The 19,174-nt window shown below is 38.7% G+C and overlaps 1 protein-coding gene across 2 annotated transcripts in view; it reads left to right on the top strand.

The window, feature by feature from the left end:
- SVEP1 (sushi, von Willebrand factor type A, EGF and pentraxin domain containing 1) overlaps positions 1-19,174 on the top strand; it is a 119,087-nt gene that overhangs the window by 56,841 nt on the left and 43,072 nt on the right. For both annotated transcript variants that reach the window (XM_014259512.2, XM_014259511.2), the window contains 16 exons: positions 244-365; positions 2,348-2,456; positions 4,356-4,544; positions 4,876-5,109; positions 5,624-5,785; positions 6,487-6,648; positions 7,449-7,610; positions 8,144-8,238; positions 9,368-9,464; positions 10,092-10,205; positions 11,075-11,188; positions 12,091-12,292; positions 13,307-13,464; positions 14,579-14,780; positions 15,445-15,620; positions 16,854-16,978. In XM_014259512.2, coding sequence (XP_014114987.2) covers positions 244-365; positions 2,348-2,456; positions 4,356-4,544; positions 4,876-5,109; positions 5,624-5,785; positions 6,487-6,648; positions 7,449-7,610; positions 8,144-8,238; positions 9,368-9,464; positions 10,092-10,205; positions 11,075-11,188; positions 12,091-12,292; positions 13,307-13,464; positions 14,579-14,780; positions 15,445-15,620; positions 16,854-16,978 — 2,423 coding nt within the window. The remainder of the gene's footprint in view (positions 1-243; positions 366-2,347; positions 2,457-4,355; positions 4,545-4,875; positions 5,110-5,623; positions 5,786-6,486; positions 6,649-7,448; positions 7,611-8,143; positions 8,239-9,367; positions 9,465-10,091; positions 10,206-11,074; positions 11,189-12,090; positions 12,293-13,306; positions 13,465-14,578; positions 14,781-15,444; positions 15,621-16,853; positions 16,979-19,174) is intronic.

Genomic DNA, 19,174 nt, shown 5'->3' with positions numbered 1-19,174 from the left:
ATTAGGAAAATGCTGAAGTAGAAAAGTGACCTGAGTTTTCAGTTCTTATAACTTTTCCAGTAAATTTCATGCCTTCCAAAGAGTTGTATCATTGACTGAGATGTAAGTGATCCATTTGGATTGCTGATTGAAAGACTATGCTTCTTACCTTCTTGCATTCCAGTTTTGGCCTAAAATGTCTTGATTTTAGTTCTGAAGCTCTTGCACTGGTCAGTAAACATTTATTTCTCCAATGATTTTCAGTAAATCGTTTTGCAAACCATGGATTCAAATCCTTTGAAATGCTCTACAAAGCAACGCGATGTGATGACAACAGTCTCCTAAACAGCTTTACTGATGCATTTCAGAGTGCACTTGGTAAAATGGTAGGTTAGTAAATACTTCTTCCCTTTACATACTTCTTGAAAAATATTGTACTTTTTCCAAATAACTAATTTTGTACAAGGAAATTGACAGCAGAGGTCTGTAAGTTAAATCTGAGCCTTTTCAGAGGGTGACAAGTTATTTTTTTTAAAAAAAAGATGATTCACTGGCATTTTAATGTAATTCAGTTTAGTCTTCAATGTGGACTTGTATGGGACAGAATTTATGCAAGTATCCAACTAGTTTAGGGATCTGCAGCTTGTAGATTTTCAGTAGGTTTCCAAAGAGAACCTATGCAGTTTTGAAACTCCCAATCAATTGTCCCCTCAATGCTGTTTCTGAAAGTTGGATGTGATCATAAAATAAATGCATTTTATATAGAATGTGTATAATATATAACCAAATAGTATGAATGAACATACATATGTACGATGTTTGGTGTGTACATCCAGGCACTTAAATCCAGTAGCAGTGGTCTGCTCAGGTTTCATGAGTTTCTGAGCTCTCACTCTTACCATTAAATGCATGATACTGAATTTGAAGAGGCCCTATCTTTCTTCTTTGTCATGGCTCTTGCTTTCCACTTCAATATCACAATCTCCCCTGTCAATCCACAAATCTGTCCTCAGCTGAAAAGTAGAAGCAGCAGAACATCGAACGTTCTGATCCCAAGAGTAGATGTCCAGGCCTAGTGCAACATCATTTTTTCTAGCAGAGAACACTGGGCATCTACAGGTTTTTTGCAGAACATAGCCCATATTCTACAAAAAGGTTGTCTCCTAACTAAAAACCATTGTTAGCACACACAGATAAATGGGCAAACTCCTGCAACTTTGCAACGTATGTCAGTAACATCTTAGGTGACATGTCAGGCAATGTCTAACACTTGAACATAAATGTCTGTTACTCTCTTGCCCTGATTCAGGTTTGTTCTTTCCAGTAGAGAAATCTTGAATGGTTTTATTTCTGTTTCTTTCCCTGGTACCACCAGGTTCCAGTGCTTGGAGCGTTCCTATTGGCAAGTAAAAGATAATAAGGAAAAAATGGGTAGTGGCCTTTCCAAACAATTACATCAAAATGCAATGGTCTGGAAAAACATTCAGAAAAGCTATCTTGAATATGTTTATTCCTGTTCTCAAGAATTTAAAACTCTACTAGAGATGTGAAAAGTAGGAATGAAGGGGCAGGAACATCTTTCAAATAAAAGTTGATATACAAAAACAAAACAATTTCAAAACATGGCCTATGGCCCAGTTTGCTTGAAACCTTTCTGGAAAAAGCAAAAAATGCATACTTTATCAAAAATCATGCATTTATCTATTCTTATGTAATCCATTTCCACTGTTTTTGTGTAGGGAAAAAAATAAGAAATATCAGAAATGTTTCTGATGAGTTTTCTATTGTGTGATGGGATTTCTGTTGTGTGACATGGGATTTCTGTTCTCCTGAGATTTTTTCACTCTTCTCTGAGATCTTTGGGTGCATAAGTCCCTTTCCATGGGTAGAGAGAGGTGGATACGAAGAAATAAGGTTTGATACCTAGATAAAAGTGACAGCATTTTTGTAAACCTGACAGAATTACAAGTAACATAGCTGGAAAAAAACACAGGTGCTTTATAAATATGAGCTCTCCAGTCCTCTTCAGCAAGGAGAAAAATGCCTGAATTTATTTCTGTATTCTGGGATTTGGCACGCAAGAGTGATTAATTGTAAGAGTAATTAATTGACATCTTTTCTTAAAAAAATCTTCTGTAATGAAGAGATTGTACTTGTGCAATCTCTTGCTTTCTTATTTCCAACTTGTATCATCAATAAAACATATGTCTTCTAGCAGACCTGTCCAGGGCTATAAGAGACACGAAAGGGGAAATCTAGTGTCAGTGACAGAACCAGCACTTTACATTGTAATTAGAAGTTTTTATAAGTCAGGGGAGAGGGCTGTGTGGTTTTATGTTTTTAAAGTCATTCTTCTTTATGTTGAAAGGTCCCATCATTCTGTAATGATGTCGATGATATTGACTGCAGATTGGAAGATCAGACACAGAAGCACTGCTTGGAATATAATTATGATTATGAAAATGGATTTGCCATTGGTAATTATTGATTCCATAGGTTCTTAGCCATCCAGGTTTAAAGCTCATGATTCCTGCCACAATGTCTTTAGTGAGATTTTTTTTTAAGTAATTGTGGTACTCATAAGATAATAAGCAATTACATAAAGGCTTTATAAAAATGTTGTGGAGCTCTTTGATGTCTTGTATCGATGCAGCTTCTTATATATGGAGGAAAATTTCCTGGGATGCCTTATGGTGGGGAGGGAAAAAAAGCACATGCACACACACACTCCTAGAAACCTGCTTGGTTAGCCTAGAAAAAAGGAACTTCTCAAAAACATGCAGTTTAAAACCAAAATACTGAAAAGCTACAATAACTAGATTTGGAGAAATCAGTTCAGTTCAGTTCAGAAAATGAAGAGCATCTGTGATGCCAGTTCAGATCTGCACAGAGTCCTCACTGTGTAAAGCTATATGCACCTAAGCTGGCCCATTTGCTGTGAAAATACTTCCTACATGGAAGGGCAGATTCTGCACCATAACTGTGGCTATATCAGAGTGAAAGCCATAACCATCCTAGTGTCTGTCCCCACTCTGGTTTATGCAAAGTAAGTAAGTTGTCATTTTCAGTCCATTTTTGAACAGCTTAATCTCCGTGTTGTACTGTTGTTATTCTTGGCCTTTCTGAGTCCCATTGGGGCGCTGAGAGCAGAAAAGATGAAAGTGGATAACTTATATTACCAGTGTTAGCAGGAGCCATTTTGGCAGATCCACATCAGAATCTGTCATAGGACTGTGTCTCTTTTACAGGTTTATAGTGGAGTTCTATTTGGTAGAACTTCCTGTTTATGCTCACTTTTTATAATGCTTCACTCTGAGAGCATTTGCTTCTGTTCAGACATGGGGCAGGCCTCGATGTTCAGTCTGCAGTTGTCATCAGGGTGAGGATGAATGCTGATGACAGCTGGAACTAATCTGTAAAGGCATGTGGAAAAAACAGTGTTACAGACATGGAATGTAGCATCCTATCCCCTTCTGGTTTATGTCAGCCTCTTACCAGAATAACCTTGTTGCTGTTTTTCAGGAGTTTCTCATAATTTTACACTGTGGAAGCAGGAGAGGAGAGCTCTCTCCCCAAGGCATGAGAGACAGCAGTTTAGAAAACTAATTGCAAAACTCTCACACAATATTAAACTGGGGGGCTAACTTGTCATAGTTACCACTGTAAATAAAACACAATCTTGGTGATGCTAACAGAAAATTGGCAGATTTTTTTTTTTTTGTATCCTCACATCTTTTAAAAAATAATCTTGATCAATGCAATACACTGCATCCCTCTAGATTTAGTAATTATGAAAAAGTAGAAGGAAATATTTTGACTGAAATCATACTAGAGTGATGAAGGACATTAGACAAGGGTGAATTTGCCTCACTGTGCGTAACAAGAGATGGCTGTCTGGGGGTAATACACACGTAAGGTGATGCCTTTTCTGAGAGGCCAGACAATGTTAGAACTGTCCAGGAGTTGTTAGACAAAGATGCAATGGAGGCATGGCAAAGGCTATGCTGTCTGTTAGTAAGCAACAAGTGGAATCAAGGGTAAAATGGAATTGTTGAAGAAGTTGCTGGTGAGGGTGCAGGTGAGGGTTCATGCAAGACAGAGGAAGAGAAAGAATTGCAACATGTAATTTTTATAACTAGTTCTTTAAAGCTTTGACTGATTTCGCCATACTCAGGACCTGTAGGATATCAGTTAGGAGTAAAGTTTTTCATTAGTAAAATGTGGGTACAGTAGCCACTTGTACAGAGTCAAAGTCAACGCATATCATCTGTAGCTTCAAACAGATTATATTGGAGCTGTATTTTAGAAATAAGTAGGGGTACTTATTTTCCACATGTTGTTGCTTTTCTTTTTGTTTTTTTCTTGATGTCCCACAGGACCTGCTGGCTGGGGAACAGCAAACCACCTGGATTATTCCTATGGTGATTTTGTTGATGCAGTAGAAGGAGAAGACTTATCCAAGCATCTCTCTGCCTCTGTAAAGGCAGCACCTGCTCGGGTCAAAAGACATAAGCTGAATGTTCCGATGACTGACCAAAAAATCAAGTTAATATTTAACATCACAGGTGAGACAAGTCAAGACACTGAACTTCTCTTCTTCCTTCTTCTTAAAAATTGTGTCTCTAATACATTCAGTAAAACTTCTTCAGCTCACAGAAGCCTGGTGAAGATGCAGATGGCAGTTCTCTAGACACATTCATAGCCCCATTTTGTCACAGACTTTCTTCTTGAGGGAGAGATCACAGCCTCGTGTTCATGGAGAGCTTTCTGCACATGGTCTCCTTTTCACTTTCCACTGACAAGCTTGAGTGGTGCACTCTTGATAAATTCCAGAGTTCACTGGAAGTGCTGACTGCAAAATCTGTGTGTTTTTTGTGTTTGCTGTTTATATTACAGCTAGCGTGCCACTGCCTGATGAAAGGAATGATACATTGGAACTGGAAAACCAGAGACGGCTCCTTAAAACTCTGGAAATGATCACAAACAGGCTGAATAGAACTCTTAATAAGGAACCCATGTATTCTTTTCAGTTTGCATCTGAACTCATTGTAGCTGACACCAACTCACTGGAGACTGAGAAGGCCTTTCTCTTCTGCAGGCCTGGTTCTGTGCTGAGAGGGAGAATGTGTGGTAAGCCAAATGATTTGTTTCTTATGTGTATTTAAAATCCTTTTGCAAAACAAGGTTTCAGAGGATGTTTGCAGAGTTATGATTTGACACAGTCCAGTGCTTGTGGTCTCCCATAACAATAAACTGCAAAAATGCTTTGCACAGTTTGACTTCCAGAGGATGTTTATGTTCCTAACCAAGGCCTGTGGAAAAGGGATGCTTTGTACCCAGGATTCCACTCCCAGGGGGAAATCAGGCATATCCATCCTTGGCGATACAGAGAAAACAGTGCTTGGTATGCAGTTTTTTAACCCTGTTAGTCCTATGAGTGATGTGTAGCTAAGATAGGGAATTGGATTCCATTTCTTGTGTATAGTTAAATCTTTGCAGTGTTCCAGAGAGATACCTATCTGCTGAGGAACAGAGTCATATTTCATAAAAACATTGTTTGGCTAAATGGGAACTCCAGGGGCAAGAGAGGTATGTATGATTTTTCACTCTGAGGGAAACTTAGGTTTCCAACATTACATTACAGTCAACTGCCCTTTGGGTACCTATTACTCCCTGGAGCATCTTACCTGTGAAAGCTGCTGGACTGGATCCTATCAAGATGAGGAAGGGCAGCTGGAATGCAAAAGCTGTCCATCTGGCAGCTATACTGAGTATCTACACTCTAGAAGCATCTCTGAGTGCAAAGGTAAGAACTTTCATCTTATTTGGACAGCCACTTCTGAATTCTTGATGACATCCTTTTGGACCCCATGGTGGAAGCACTGGAATGAAGCTAGCCTGTGAAATGAGGAGCAGTCCTAATTGCACCTTAATACATATGCATAGGTAATTATCTAAGTTTTCAGGGCAGAGGTTTTGAGAAGAGTTGGCCTTTGATGCTCTGTTTAATTTCTTTCAGTTCTACATTTCATTTCTGTGATTGCATTTTTCAGACATTAATACACTTAAAATAATTCTGTTGTCATCTTTGCCAGTCACTCTCCATCCCACCCTACAGTGCTGAGGCCTTGAAAAGCACAGAACCACTATTCTAGTCACTGTTCATGACTTCTTATGAAAAGGAAATACCTAGTTTGATTTAATTTTTACTGTCTTTATTGCCAATATTTTTGTTGATTAAAATGAGTAACTGAGTTGTAGTAAATCATCTGTGAGGCTGATTGGAGAGAATCCTCTGGGTAATAATTCACAATTGCACTACAAGTACCTTACCACAAGTGTCTTTTTTTTTGCTCTTTGTACCCATGAAGTCCTTCAGAGTAGAGTATGCTCCAGAAGAAAAATTCTTTGTGATGTGGGCTGTGATTTCAACATTATTTTCAGAGATCAGGATCCATGTGTCCTGTTGGACATTGCTGAATCTTTCTGAATTTTTTTGCCTTACAGCTCAGTGCAGGCAGGGAACATATTCACCTAATGGTCTTGAGACATGTGAAACATGTCCACTTGGAACATACCAGCCATCATTTGGATCCAGGAATTGCATCTCTTGTCCAGAAAATACATCAACAGTAAAAAGAGGTGCAGTGGATGTCTCAGCTTGTGGAGGTTTGTAACAAAAAGGGTAATGAATTTTTTTTAAGCTAAATATTTAAAATGTCTAAATTACTATTTAAACATCAGCTAATATAGTCCAATTCATCTGCCTGAGACTGAATTCCTCTTCTGATTAAGGGTAGACCAAGGAACATTTCCCAGCAAAATTATAGGTTGCCTGTTACCAGTGATCTTCCTTCTGATTCTTACATAATGAGGAATAAAATGATATACGTGATGGGTACTTAAATGAAAATAAAATCTGTTTCATTACAGAAGAGAAAGGGAATTGTCACTATTGTTTCTCCCTTGTTTCCTGTACGAAAATTCTGAATTTTACTACAGTTTGCTCCATAATTTGTTCAAAGAAATTCTCCTCAATTGTCTTTGGCAAGCTTTGCTAGAAAAATACCCAGGGAAATAATCTATAGGGATTCATGGTGTAAAAGAGTCTTGTCTTTGTCCTTACTCCTTCTTGAAGGAGGAAAAAGCCAAGAACAACAACCGAAAAAAAAGGTGTGAAATATAGAAGGGAAGTTCCATTGAAAAGCTGCCCCCAGATCAGCATAAGTAGTAAAATTAAATACCTTCCAGATATTTCCATAATCCTGTGAAAACAGCATGGCATCTCACAAAAGATTGAAAACTGACATTTCCTAGAGTTGTGAATTCCTGGCAGATTTCATCCTGTTCCTTTTAAGTCTAAGAAGAGACTATGACAGGAGAAGAGAAAGTGATAAAAAAGAGGTGGAGGGAAGTAAGGTGGATGTGCAAAGATCAGGTCACTCAAAAATATTTTTTTCATCTTGCAGTACCATGTCTTGCAGGCGAGTTCTCTCGCACAGGTTTGGCACCCTGCTACCCTTGTCCCAGAGACTACTATCAACCAGACCCAGGGAAGTCCTACTGCTTGTCTTGTCCCTTCTATGGAACAACAACTGTTATCGGTGCCAGATCCATCACAGACTGTTCAAGTAAGCCAAATTATCTCTGCTAGATAAAGTGAGCAAGGGAAACATCAAAAGGACAGCCAGAAGTAGTCTTAACAAAAAGCATCCCACTTAATCTCTGGACAAATGTGGGACTTCAATTCTAAGCAGCAAAGTTCTCAGCTGGTTCTGCCTACTGGTGTTGCCTGTTTTTAAGACTAACTCTGATACATGCCAAGGCTCAATAAACAGAGTATACATAAGCAGTGTGTGTGCACGTTGCCCATGTGTACTAAAACATATGCCATAGAGAGAAACATATATAAATATACGCTAATATGTATATGCATATATTTGTATATAAAAACATAAAATATTTTTATTGGTACGCACATGTATGTCCTTACAATTTCTTACTTTTGTAATGCATACTGTAAAGTTTGCTTTTTATTCCCACAAGTTCACTCATTTCAGTATATATTTAGGTGCATTACTAACATGCAGTTATAATGCCCTCATAGAATAGAGGCCTTGCTATACAGTGTTGTTAACAGTACTTTCATATCTTTACTCTTTAGGTTTTGGCTCTACTTTTTCAGCAGCTGAAGAAAGTATTATGATGGTACCAGCCTTCCCGGAAAATATCAGCAAGCGGTACAAAGTCAGCAGCCAGGTAAGAACAAGTGTTATTTTCCAGTGTTATCTCAAATGAAAGAAAAAGCACTTCATGCAGCAGTAAACAAGACCTTTTTAACTGTAATTCTTTTGCTGACTTTATTTCCTGAAGAAATGAAAGCGATGGTTAAGAGAGGAACACTCAAGCTCTCTTTGTAATCATAGAAGCACTTCCATTGAACAGAGGAAGTGCGTCTGCTGTTAATCTTAAATTCTGGTTTTCAAGCCTTCACCTGATGTATGAAATACTTATTACATTTGTAAAAGAAAACTAAACTGCATGGAAGAGATTCAGACAATCTAGAAAAAGTATAGTGACTTTGTTCAGTCATCTGAGATCTTCCATATGCTGAGTTCCAGAAAATGCTACCAGACGTTTAAGTCTCAGATGTAAAATCTGAGTTTACATATTGTAACACAGGTACATTTGAGAGGAGGCAAGCTCCCTTCTGTTGTGAGTAACCTCTCTGAAATACAAGCAAGTCCTCGTGTAAAACTAGTCTAGTGACAGTGTTTGCTGGAGATGCCTCCTTACCCCTCACCCCCAGTCTGTAACTCTTGACAAGACTGCTTTGACTGAATTGGAATTTGGGATATTGTGTAAACAGGAGCAAAGATGACTCATGACAAATTTGGCGTGAACCATCATATAACAGGTGACAAATTGATATGGTTTTAGCTGACCATTTACTCAAGGCGTAAATGTAAAAATGTAAAATGTAAACCATTTACCTGATGAATTCAGGTTTGCAAGAACAGGAGAAATAATGCCACATGGTGAATCTCCCTGCCAGGTCACCTGATGGCCAGTAGCAGGAAGTGATTAGCTGATATAGGGGAATGCAAAGTGGAGGACTTGAACATAAATATGGCTTAATATAACCTGTGAATCATAGCTCAGACAGTTTTGAGGAGATTTTGCTAAGCAAAAGGTAATTTTAAAATTTGTGGTATTTTTCAGTAGGAAAAAACCACAAGTGGTTAGCATGCTGAGAAGACAGAAGAGGAACTAGAAGCTAATGTTGGTGACTTTTTTATCCCATCTTTCCAAAGTGACTAATGGGGTATACAGTTTAAAACTAGAGTATTGTGTGCCAGTTTTGCTGTATCATTTGTGCCTTTGGCAGGTCTTTCATGAGTGTTTTCTGGAACCATGCCACAATAATGGGACATGCAAGCAATTGGGAAGTGGATATATTTGCATATGCCCGCTTGGATATACAGGTAAAAAACTGGGAAGTAGGTGAAGTAGCTAGTACTTCATGGTGCCCTTAAAAGCAGGAAGTATAAAGAAGCAAAGCATTTCGGTATAGCCTAACTAATTGGAATGTTCATCACATATTTAGAATATATAAGAATATAGGTACTTCCTCATGTCCTAACTGAATTATGTTGTGTTTTGCAGAAAAGGTTTTGAATGGGATTTCTTTTAATGGAATTTGTGGATGTGAAAATCCTATCACTTGGCAATGTTTTTGATTAACAAAAGCTAGAAATTTCCAGTCTTGACAGCTAATTCCACCTTTATGGAGCCTGTACTTGTCTTCAGTGTTAGCTGCCCAGTTGCTTCAAATCAAAGAGATGTCTTATAATTCAACTGTTATCAAGAAGTTACTTTTGATTACCACTCTCTGAAGCTGATCAGTCTGTTGCCCAATGTGTATCGCATCTTTCTAACATTTGTCTCAACTCTGTATTAAAGTGCAATCTCATGGAAAGATAATACACCTGAATATCTGCTAATGAAGGCAATTAATCATGTTTTCTTACATTAGGTAGTCACAGCATCCATTTTTCTGAACAATTTTACATTTTATCTTCCTGTTCTCAGTCCTCTATTTTGCATTCTAGGCTTGAAATGTGAAACACAAGTTGATGAGTGTAAATCATCTCCTTGTCAAAACAATGGGATATGCAAAGATGGCATTGGGACCTTTGTTTGCCACTGTCAACCAGGCTATTCAGGTATTTTGTTTCACCTCATAGCTTTTCTTCAGACAGGCTTGGTTTCTGTGCCAAGTAAGTAACACAAAGCGCAGGCACTGTGTAATTCCACTACCAGTTATAATAGGAAAACAATATGATCTACAGGTTAGAGTCAGGTTCTACTATATGTGAATAGGTTTTGAAATAAAAGGACAAGCCTCCAAGGACAGGGTATGAGAGTGTGTGTTTCTGTGTGTATGCATGTATCCTTCTCTGGTCTGAAAACAGGAATAAGATTTAGGGAACTAGCAAATATTAACAGGGAAAGTGCTTGTGTGACTGACTGCCCAACTAGACACAGCATTTATGTGGTTGTTTTACTTCAATCCTATGAATAAGTGAGTGGGCTTTTGCTTATATTTTTTTCTCTGTGTTTTTAACTGTCACGTGTATGCACATTGAAGGTATTGCAATCTGCAGAGAAACTAACATATTTGAACAGCTGGCCAAAACAGCACCTGATTTCTAAATATGGAAATAAACTACTGAGGAGATAATTTTCTGTAATCAAAAAAAAGCTTTGTGTTTTCCATTAGAAATGGTCTCTCTGATTGTTCATGTTTATGACGGCACATTTATTTACAGCAGCATTAGGTGGATGTATTTTTAAACATTTTAAAGATACACTTTTCATCTTGAGTTCAGCATCTAAATAACACAGATGATCTCTGTAGCTGTTGCCATAGTGCAGTCAATCAAGTAATTTTGTCACCTGCTCTCAGTAACCTTTTGTCAGGCTCGAAGTAGGGTTATTGCTTCTCTGTCCACACCCAGTCCCTGCTGCATACAGTCTGTGACCATGTCTTGATCATGCCTTGCACTATGTACTTGTACCTTGCTGTTCAAAGGTCTCTTGTGCGAGGAAGACATAAATGAATGTAGCTCCAGTCCATGTTTGAATGGAGCCCACTGTGTTGATGGCAAGAATGGCTACCACTGCACGTGTGCAAAAGGGTTCACAGGTACAGCTTGTTCTCTTTAAGTCAGTCTTTACTCTTTCTGACCAAAAAAATGTGTCCTCCTACCCTAATTATTATATACCTAAAGTATTTCCATCTCACTGCTATATAGCACTGTATATAATAAGTCACATGTTGATATGGATGTAAGTTATGGATGTCCCTTAGGTCCAGCCAAATTGTCAGACTCTCTGCGGTGTTAACATGACTTCAGAAGGATTTACTAAGTGCTAGATCTTCAATCACTAATTTTGCCATGAACTCGCTCTGTGACATTAAGGAGCAAATAATGACATTCTAATGGGTTCAAATAGATATCTTTAATTTTATTTTAAAATAAAAATATTTTAACAGTAGATAAAATGGTCCATATTAAAACTACTCCCCAATCCCATACTCTGCTTTTGCAGGTTTCTGTAACAAATACACGTATTTTTTGATTATATGTTGCCAAAGAGTTCCACTATAAAATTACATGCAGTTTCAGTGCTTGTGATGTAGGGCCTCTTTCACCTCATAAATCACAGAATCATGTGTTTCTGGCTTTCACCTCTCTCCCTAGAGTTAGAGTTTCAGCCAAGTGTCTTTTATAGTAGCTTTTCATCAGTTGCTCAGAATAGTTTCTCAGGTGATTTCCTGGTTCACTCCAAATTAGTCATATTTAAATTCAACAGTTTGCTACATGTTATTTCTGTAACTGTTAAGATGGTTCCCATAATGCTTCTGTGTTTACTTAACCTGTGTTAATGGAGAGAATTCCAAACCTGCATGGCTACTCTGATGTTTGTTTTTTCTCAGAAGGTCAGCTACATCCTTTAAAAAACAGAGATGGGTTAATAATCTTCTCTCTTAGGTTAATTCAATCTAGAGCTGTTACTTTGTTGTTTTGGTTTTTTTATTCTCAGGTGATCACTGTGAAAGGGAGATGAATGAATGCCTTTCAAACCCATGTCTTAATAGGGCTGTTTGTGAAGATCGAGTTGGAAGTTTCTCCTGCAAATGTCTCCCAGGTTTTACTGGTGTCTTGTGTGAAAGAAACATTGATGAGTGTCTCAGCAGACCCTGTAGGAATGGAGCTACATGCAGAGATGGTATCAACAGCTTCAGGTGAAAAACAGATGATTAATGTAACATAATGTGGAAAGTCAGATATGTTGAGGTGCCTCAGCCTTCTTCGGTTTCAGAAAGCATATTTTGGCAGCCTGATCCAAAATAAGTGGTCCCTTTATGCACACTAAAGGAGATCTTAAAAGACAAGAATATATATCCTTGACTTGACTCTTAAGAAATTCCAAGGAAAACAGCAAAGGAAATATGCAGGGTTTGAAATGTAAGCATGGTAGGACTGCATGGTTTTAATACTGATATTCCAGAAGATGCCCATTTTCCCAAATTTCAGGGGCTTATCTTGCTTTCCACTGGAATAATACACAATGACCAATTATGTACCTGGTAATACTACATTTCTATAGCTTGGAAAGATGGAGATAGCTGTACCTATTGAGCCTAAAAATGTTAAAATACAAAACCCAGTGTAAACTTCTAGCTATTTAATTTTATGATTTAGGGTATCTGAACTCAGATCAGAAGCTACAAATGCCAGTAGAAGTGTCATATCCTAGATAACTGTATAGGTAGATGGGCCAGCTTTTAACATCTGTGTTTAGTAAGTCTTTCCCTCCCAAAAGCCCCAGAAGTTTTGGTGCCTTTCAAGCACCTTGGTTTTCCAAGTATCAGAGGTTTTGGCATCTGTACTGGCTTGGTTTTCCTTATATGTGAAGGTGTCTGAAAAGTTGAATACCTCTCATCTTTAATTCTGTGTAGGTAAGAAGTATGCTTTACTCATGACAGTGCAAAGGTTATGTCTCACAGTTTCATATAAAGAGATGCAGGCAGTTTAAATATTGTATTGTCCCTGCCTAGAAGTGATATTATGCAGCTAATAGAATACAAGCATGCTTAAGAGGGATAAAACAAAATAAAACTCCATTAATTCTGTAGCATATCATCTGTTGATTTCTTCAGCATTATTATATACTGTTCTCATTGGCTGATCTGGCCTCATAGCCAGAATTGTTATGATGGCTGTCACCTTTGAAGTGTGTTTCTTTTCCTCTGTAGGTGTCTGTGTGTGACAGGGTACACAGGACTGAACTGTGAAGTGAACATCAATGACTGTGACTCCAGTCCCTGCTTAAACCAAGCCACCTGTGTGGATGCCTTGAACTCGTACGTTTGTAAATGTCCCCCTGGCTTTACAGGCAGCAGGTGTGAAACAGGTACACAGGACTAAGTTTCAGAAAAAGGTGGCTTGACTAAGTCTCTGTGCAAAATGTGCACTGGCTGGGCTGATTTCATACAGCTTCCCCAGAAAGTAGCTAGGGTGGTGGGACTGTGAGAGGATGAGTGAAACCTGTGTTACTGCAAGATTAATAAGTGTAATTGCAGACAAGTAACAGTGTGTGTCTCTGTCATTTCTCTTTTCTAAGGCATGATTTTATCTTCTTAATATCCAGTAGGTCTATTGAATTTAATTTCCATTTGCCCTGTGTATCTAAGTAGATCTTTCTGTTTATTGTATTTTGTGTAGGGCTTTGCATTACAGGGTTAGAGATTAGTAAGAGGTGGTCTCAGCTTTAGAAGTCCAAGTTCCCTACAGGCAGAAGGGTATCAAGTTTGCTATGGTCAGGTGGTGTGGGTCACACCCAAAGCACATCATCCAGGGGGACACTGGAGACATTTGAGCCACAATGCTCAAATCCCTCTCCCCTGAAATCATAAAGTAATTTGAATGGTAATCAGAAGCCATGCTGATTTCACAAAGACAGAAGACATGCCGTACATTTATACCTGCCATCCTATGTCAGAATTTAACACCCACCTTTCAGGAGAGCTCCACTTGATAACATTGCATGTAGCATCCTTGTAAAGTATGTCACTGTCCATTGAACAGCAGCACAGAAGTGCTGTCCCATGTCAGGGCAGTGTATTTCAGTAAGTCCAGGACGGTATAAATCTTGAGTTGTTTTGGGGATTTTCTTCAAAGCTTGATTAAATGGAACTATCTGATTATAACCAGATCTTTATGTTGTTGGATGGTAGACGGATATGTCATTTCAGTGATAGAGGGTAGAGAAGAAAGGTTCATGTTCATTGCTAGATAAACCAACGTCTTTTTCAGATATTTGTTTCAAAGAATGTATTCTAGCCTTGGAAAGCTCTATATTCTGGCTGATGTTAGACTGCCAAAAGTTCTTTCAACCCCTATTCCGTTTAGTGAACAATATTTGTAGATGGGCTGCATTCCACTTCATTGCATTCACTTAGATTTCATTGGATTCTCTTTCCATGTTTGTGGAATATTGTTCTGAAAACTCTTTGTCTTTGTTGCAGAACAGTCCTCTGGTTTCAATCTTGATTTTGAAGTCTCTGGTATCTATGGATACGTCATGCTTGATGGTGTTTTACCATCTCTTGGTGACATCACCTGTACATTCTGGATGAGATCCACTGATACCACAAACTACGGGACTCCCATTTCTTATGCAGTAGAGAATGGAAGTGATAATGCATTTCTTCTGACTGATTACAATGGGTAAATCACAGTTTTGCTTTTCTATAGTTTACAGATGTCTTGGATTGATAAAGGAAGTGTAGAACAGAAGTTTAAATATAAGCTTTGCCTGCTTTGGGGTAGAAAAATCTGTCCCCTGACAGAGTTGTCTCTTTGTTTTGTTTTTCTCCGTGCTTTGTTTCCATCACTTTTTGTTCTGTAGAAGAGTAATGGCAAGAGAGCAGTGAATTTAGACAACATGATTTTTTTTCTGGACTACATTCACATCTTTTCTAAATGGCTCATTGAGACAATGAGTGTAACAAATGGAACTCAGCACTCAGAGTACTTCTGGCATGATTTTAAAACAGAGTATGACTTGCACTTTTACTAAAGCAGAGTATGATTTGTAGTCTGACTCCTAACTCAGCAGGTAAATTTAAGAATTCACTATGCAGTCATGACTTGATCCTTAATATTTTGTTACAAAAACATGTTGCTTATTTCACAATGTTTTGCATGTGATAACCAACTTCCAAGTCCTCTGGGAGAAAGATATCATGTAGGATGATCTTTCAGGACAGATTTCTCATGTGATACAGTTACCTTGTTAGTCAAATCACATATCTTTGAGTCATGGGGGACAGACCATGCTTTTAAAGTAGCTTCAAGCAGCTGAGTATGCCTGTGTCTTCCTCCCATGCAGCTGGGTGCTTTATGTGAATGGGAAGGAGAAGATAACAGACTGTCCCTCAGTGAACGATGGTAACTGGCATCACATCGCCGTGACATGGACGTGCACAGATGGGGCATGGAAGGTGTACATCGACGGAAAACTGTCCGATGGAGGCAGCGGGCTTTCTGTTGGATCAAAAATCCCTGGTATGCTTTATTTATATTATACCACATCTGTTGCCTTCATTCTGTTTATATTGCAGATTATTTAGGTGTTTTTAGAATATAAATTCAGGTTTTCAGCATTTCTGAAAAGCTCATGTTTGCTGTTCCTTGTTGTGAGGGCAGCTCCCCTCACTCAGCATCACTGAAGACAAAATGCACATTTCTAGGGTATATTGGTAGGTAACTTGTTTTATGAACAACACAGTTTAGTCCACAAAGGAACCTGTGCAGAGTTGGTTCTGGGATGGCTTTGTGAGAGTAAGGGTCTCACTCAACAAAAAGCCTTTTCCTGTTCTTTTCAGTCATATATTTGATGTAATGTTTGTATTCTTTCCTAGCAAGGTGGGGTTTGTTATTTCATTGTTTTCTGTGATCAGTCATCTATAGAGTAATATCAGAGGGCATAAAAAGGACTATCTTCAGGATTGAAGAGCTATGAAAAGCCTCGTATTACTTGGCTGCAAAGAGGTTTTGTTTTGATACTGTTTACATACTGCCACCATCCCAATTTGCACAGAATTTCAAAAGACTATTTTATTAAAATAAAAAATACAGTGTTGAAGCATTTTTAGTCCATGATCCTTATGCTTTCCCCTGTCTTTCCCACTTAAATTGGAGTTTTCTCTAGAGATAAGACATGTGGAAATGTGCTATCTCCATTACCTGTTGACCTTGTCCACATACCCTATGATGCAGAAAATGCATGTTCACATGTTACTGGTCAAGGAGAATAAACTTAACTTGTGTGCCATGTCTCAGAGCATTGAGTGCCCTCAGTGTGCTTCTGAGGGTATGGGATCACATTTGACCTGTAGGACTTTGTAAGCTTTTGTTTAAAGCAGGAAGTGTAGGTTAGTATTGTAAAATATGCTCCACCTGCTCAAAACTTCATTTTACATTGCTGTCTTTTATGCTTTAAATATGGACCTACAAGTGATCTCTTTGAGCCAGTATCATTCCTGAAGCAGCCATAGGTGATTTCTGCTCCCATATGTATTTGACAGTCACTTCCAAATTGCTATGTTCACCTAACTCAGTCTAACATAACATTCCCAGAGGTTTTGCTGAGAGAGTTTGTTGAAGGTGACTGGCCTTCACTGCAAAATCCTGGTAACACAGGGCAGCAAAATTTTTGTTTTGCTTAGTTTTTGATCTTCTTATGGGATCCCTGCTCTAAGGCTTTGTTTCTTACCCTTCTTCAAATTCTGAGTTTAGGTGGTGGTGCACTTGTGCTGGGTCAAGAGCAAGATCAAAAAGGAGAAGGATTCAACCCAGCTGAATCTTTTGTGGGCTCCATCAGCCAGCTTAACATGTGGGATCATGTACTTTCTCCACAGCAGGTAAGTCCTTAATGCAGTGTTAGAGCAGAGGGCTCTGAACATAGGATGAACATTTGAGAAGGCATTCTAGGTTAGCATATTGGGTAGACCCCTACTCCCACAGAAGTCAGTGGGGACCAGGTGGAGCTCTGGCTTAGGATAATAAGCTTAGTGTAGTTAGTAAAGTAGCTTTAAGCAAAACTAAGTCTGGTGAAATCAACACTGAGTCACCTTCTATTTTGATTGAGCCTTTCTGTAGTGTGTGGCTTTGAAACAGAAAGGAAATCATGCATTAAAATGAACAGTACTGCTACAAGAGACAGAAATACAATGAAACAAGCTGAGTGCTTGCTTTACAACACTACCACAGTTTCTGCTGTTAAAACTTCAGAGAGGAGACATCAGAATTTCTGTCAATGCATTAGACACTGAAAAATGTGAGCTATATAGTTTCAGAAAAAGTCTGAAAGGGCTGGATAACTGAATGCTGAGTTACACCTAATCAGGTACCTAAAATAAAAGCTTGGCAGCACCAAACTTCCATTGAGTTAAAAATTAATAAAGATTGAAAGATGTCTGCAAGGACAGTGTTCCATCAACTTTTCTCGGAGACCAGCTTCAGTGCTCAGTTATCCCCAGACTGGAATTTGTTTCTGTGTGCCTAGTTGGGACCCCCCACTTCCATTTATGACTACTAGTTGTGTGTCTTCCACCATGTGCTGCTGTACAAGCCTGACTCTGTGTACCTGATCATCTCCCCATACACACAGGGCTGCTGAGAGGTGTCCCCATAGCTGTTTCTGCTCTATGCTGAACCAAGCTCTCCTCCCAGGGCAAATCCATCCCATCCCATCCCTGAACCTGCTCCAGCTTGTCAATGTCTTTCTTGCTGTGAATAATCTGAAATGGAATGCAGTACACCAGATGTGATCTAATAAGCACTGAAAAGGAATAATCACTTGGTTTTCTGATGGTAACCCTATTCACACTGCCAAGGATGCTGCTGGTCCTCACTATTTGCTCAGTGCACAGCTGGCCAGTATTCATGTCACTAGCTGCCAGAGTACCTAAGTTCTTTTCCACAGAGCTGCTCCTGCTCTTGGCTTTCCTCACCTATATTGTCCAGAAGTTTTTTCCTTCTCACTTTTCCTTCTTGATTTTTTGAAGTCTGGGTTGGCCCTTTACTCCAGCCTGTCAAGGTGCCTATGGATGCAACTCTGTCCTTGAGCACACTGGCTGGTGATACTATCACCAGCTTGATATTATCTGCAAATGTGATGACAGTGCTCCATTACCACTTCCTGCACCTTAGTTTTTCAGTCCCGAAGGTCAGAAGTGTTAAACTGTTGATAACACTTGAACAACAAATAAAAATGTTTGAAGTTAGAGGTATTTCTCTGGGAGAAAATCTTTGGATTAGAAGGTTTTGCTCTTCTGATTTTTCTTAAAGTTGTGTCACTAATTGGTGATTCATAGCTGTTTGTTATCCATGATCCAAATAAGAAATAATAACATGAACAAAAAAAAAGGTAAAGCAGAACCTTTGCTTCCAGCATCCAAACATCTCCTCTGTTTATTTCTCTGGTTTTTTACTACTTTACTTCTCTGATAGGTTTAAAGCTACCCAACCATCTGCTACGGTTCTTGGCTTTTAGGGTCACCAACTGTTGCACTGCCAAATCAGATCGTCAAGTTTTTCTTCACTAGCAGTTTTGAAGCTGATAAGTGTACCTGTGATTTTACAGGGCATACTGGTGAAGTTTTAGGTGCAACTTTCTGAAACTTTATCAGTAGTTGCCCCTCTTTAATGACAGATCTGATTGAATTCCCACTTGCTTCAGATGCAATAGAGGTAGGACAAGGAAGAAAATCCTGCCATTCATTTATAGTATCCATATTACTCATCTGAAAAGACAGATGTGACCCCAGACAGGAAGCTGAGCCAAGTAAGCTTCCTATACAATTTTTACCTCATTCATTTCAGAGATTGGAAGTGCTATTGTAATCCATTATCATTAGGTTTGTTCTGGCCAGCTGGAACTATTCATTAAGTCTTACCTTTCTATTCTCAGCCCTAAAGGAAAGCAGCATGACAGAATATGTCACCTAGTGAATAAAGGAAGGTGGAATCTAGTCTTTAAGATTTTTCATTGCATGCTTTAGTTGCTTATTCACTTGCACATTAATTTGATACAGGTAAATTATCATTCTGGTAGT

Source organism: Pseudopodoces humilis, chromosome 4 (assembly GCF_049639895.1).
Source record: "Pseudopodoces humilis isolate 2021_Gansu_Grassland_sample_001 chromosome 4, ASM4963989v1, whole genome shotgun sequence".
In the NCBI taxonomy this organism is placed as follows: Eukaryota; Metazoa; Chordata; class Aves; order Passeriformes; family Paridae; genus Pseudopodoces; species Pseudopodoces humilis.
This window is presented reverse-complemented; position numbering and strand designations above follow the sequence as displayed.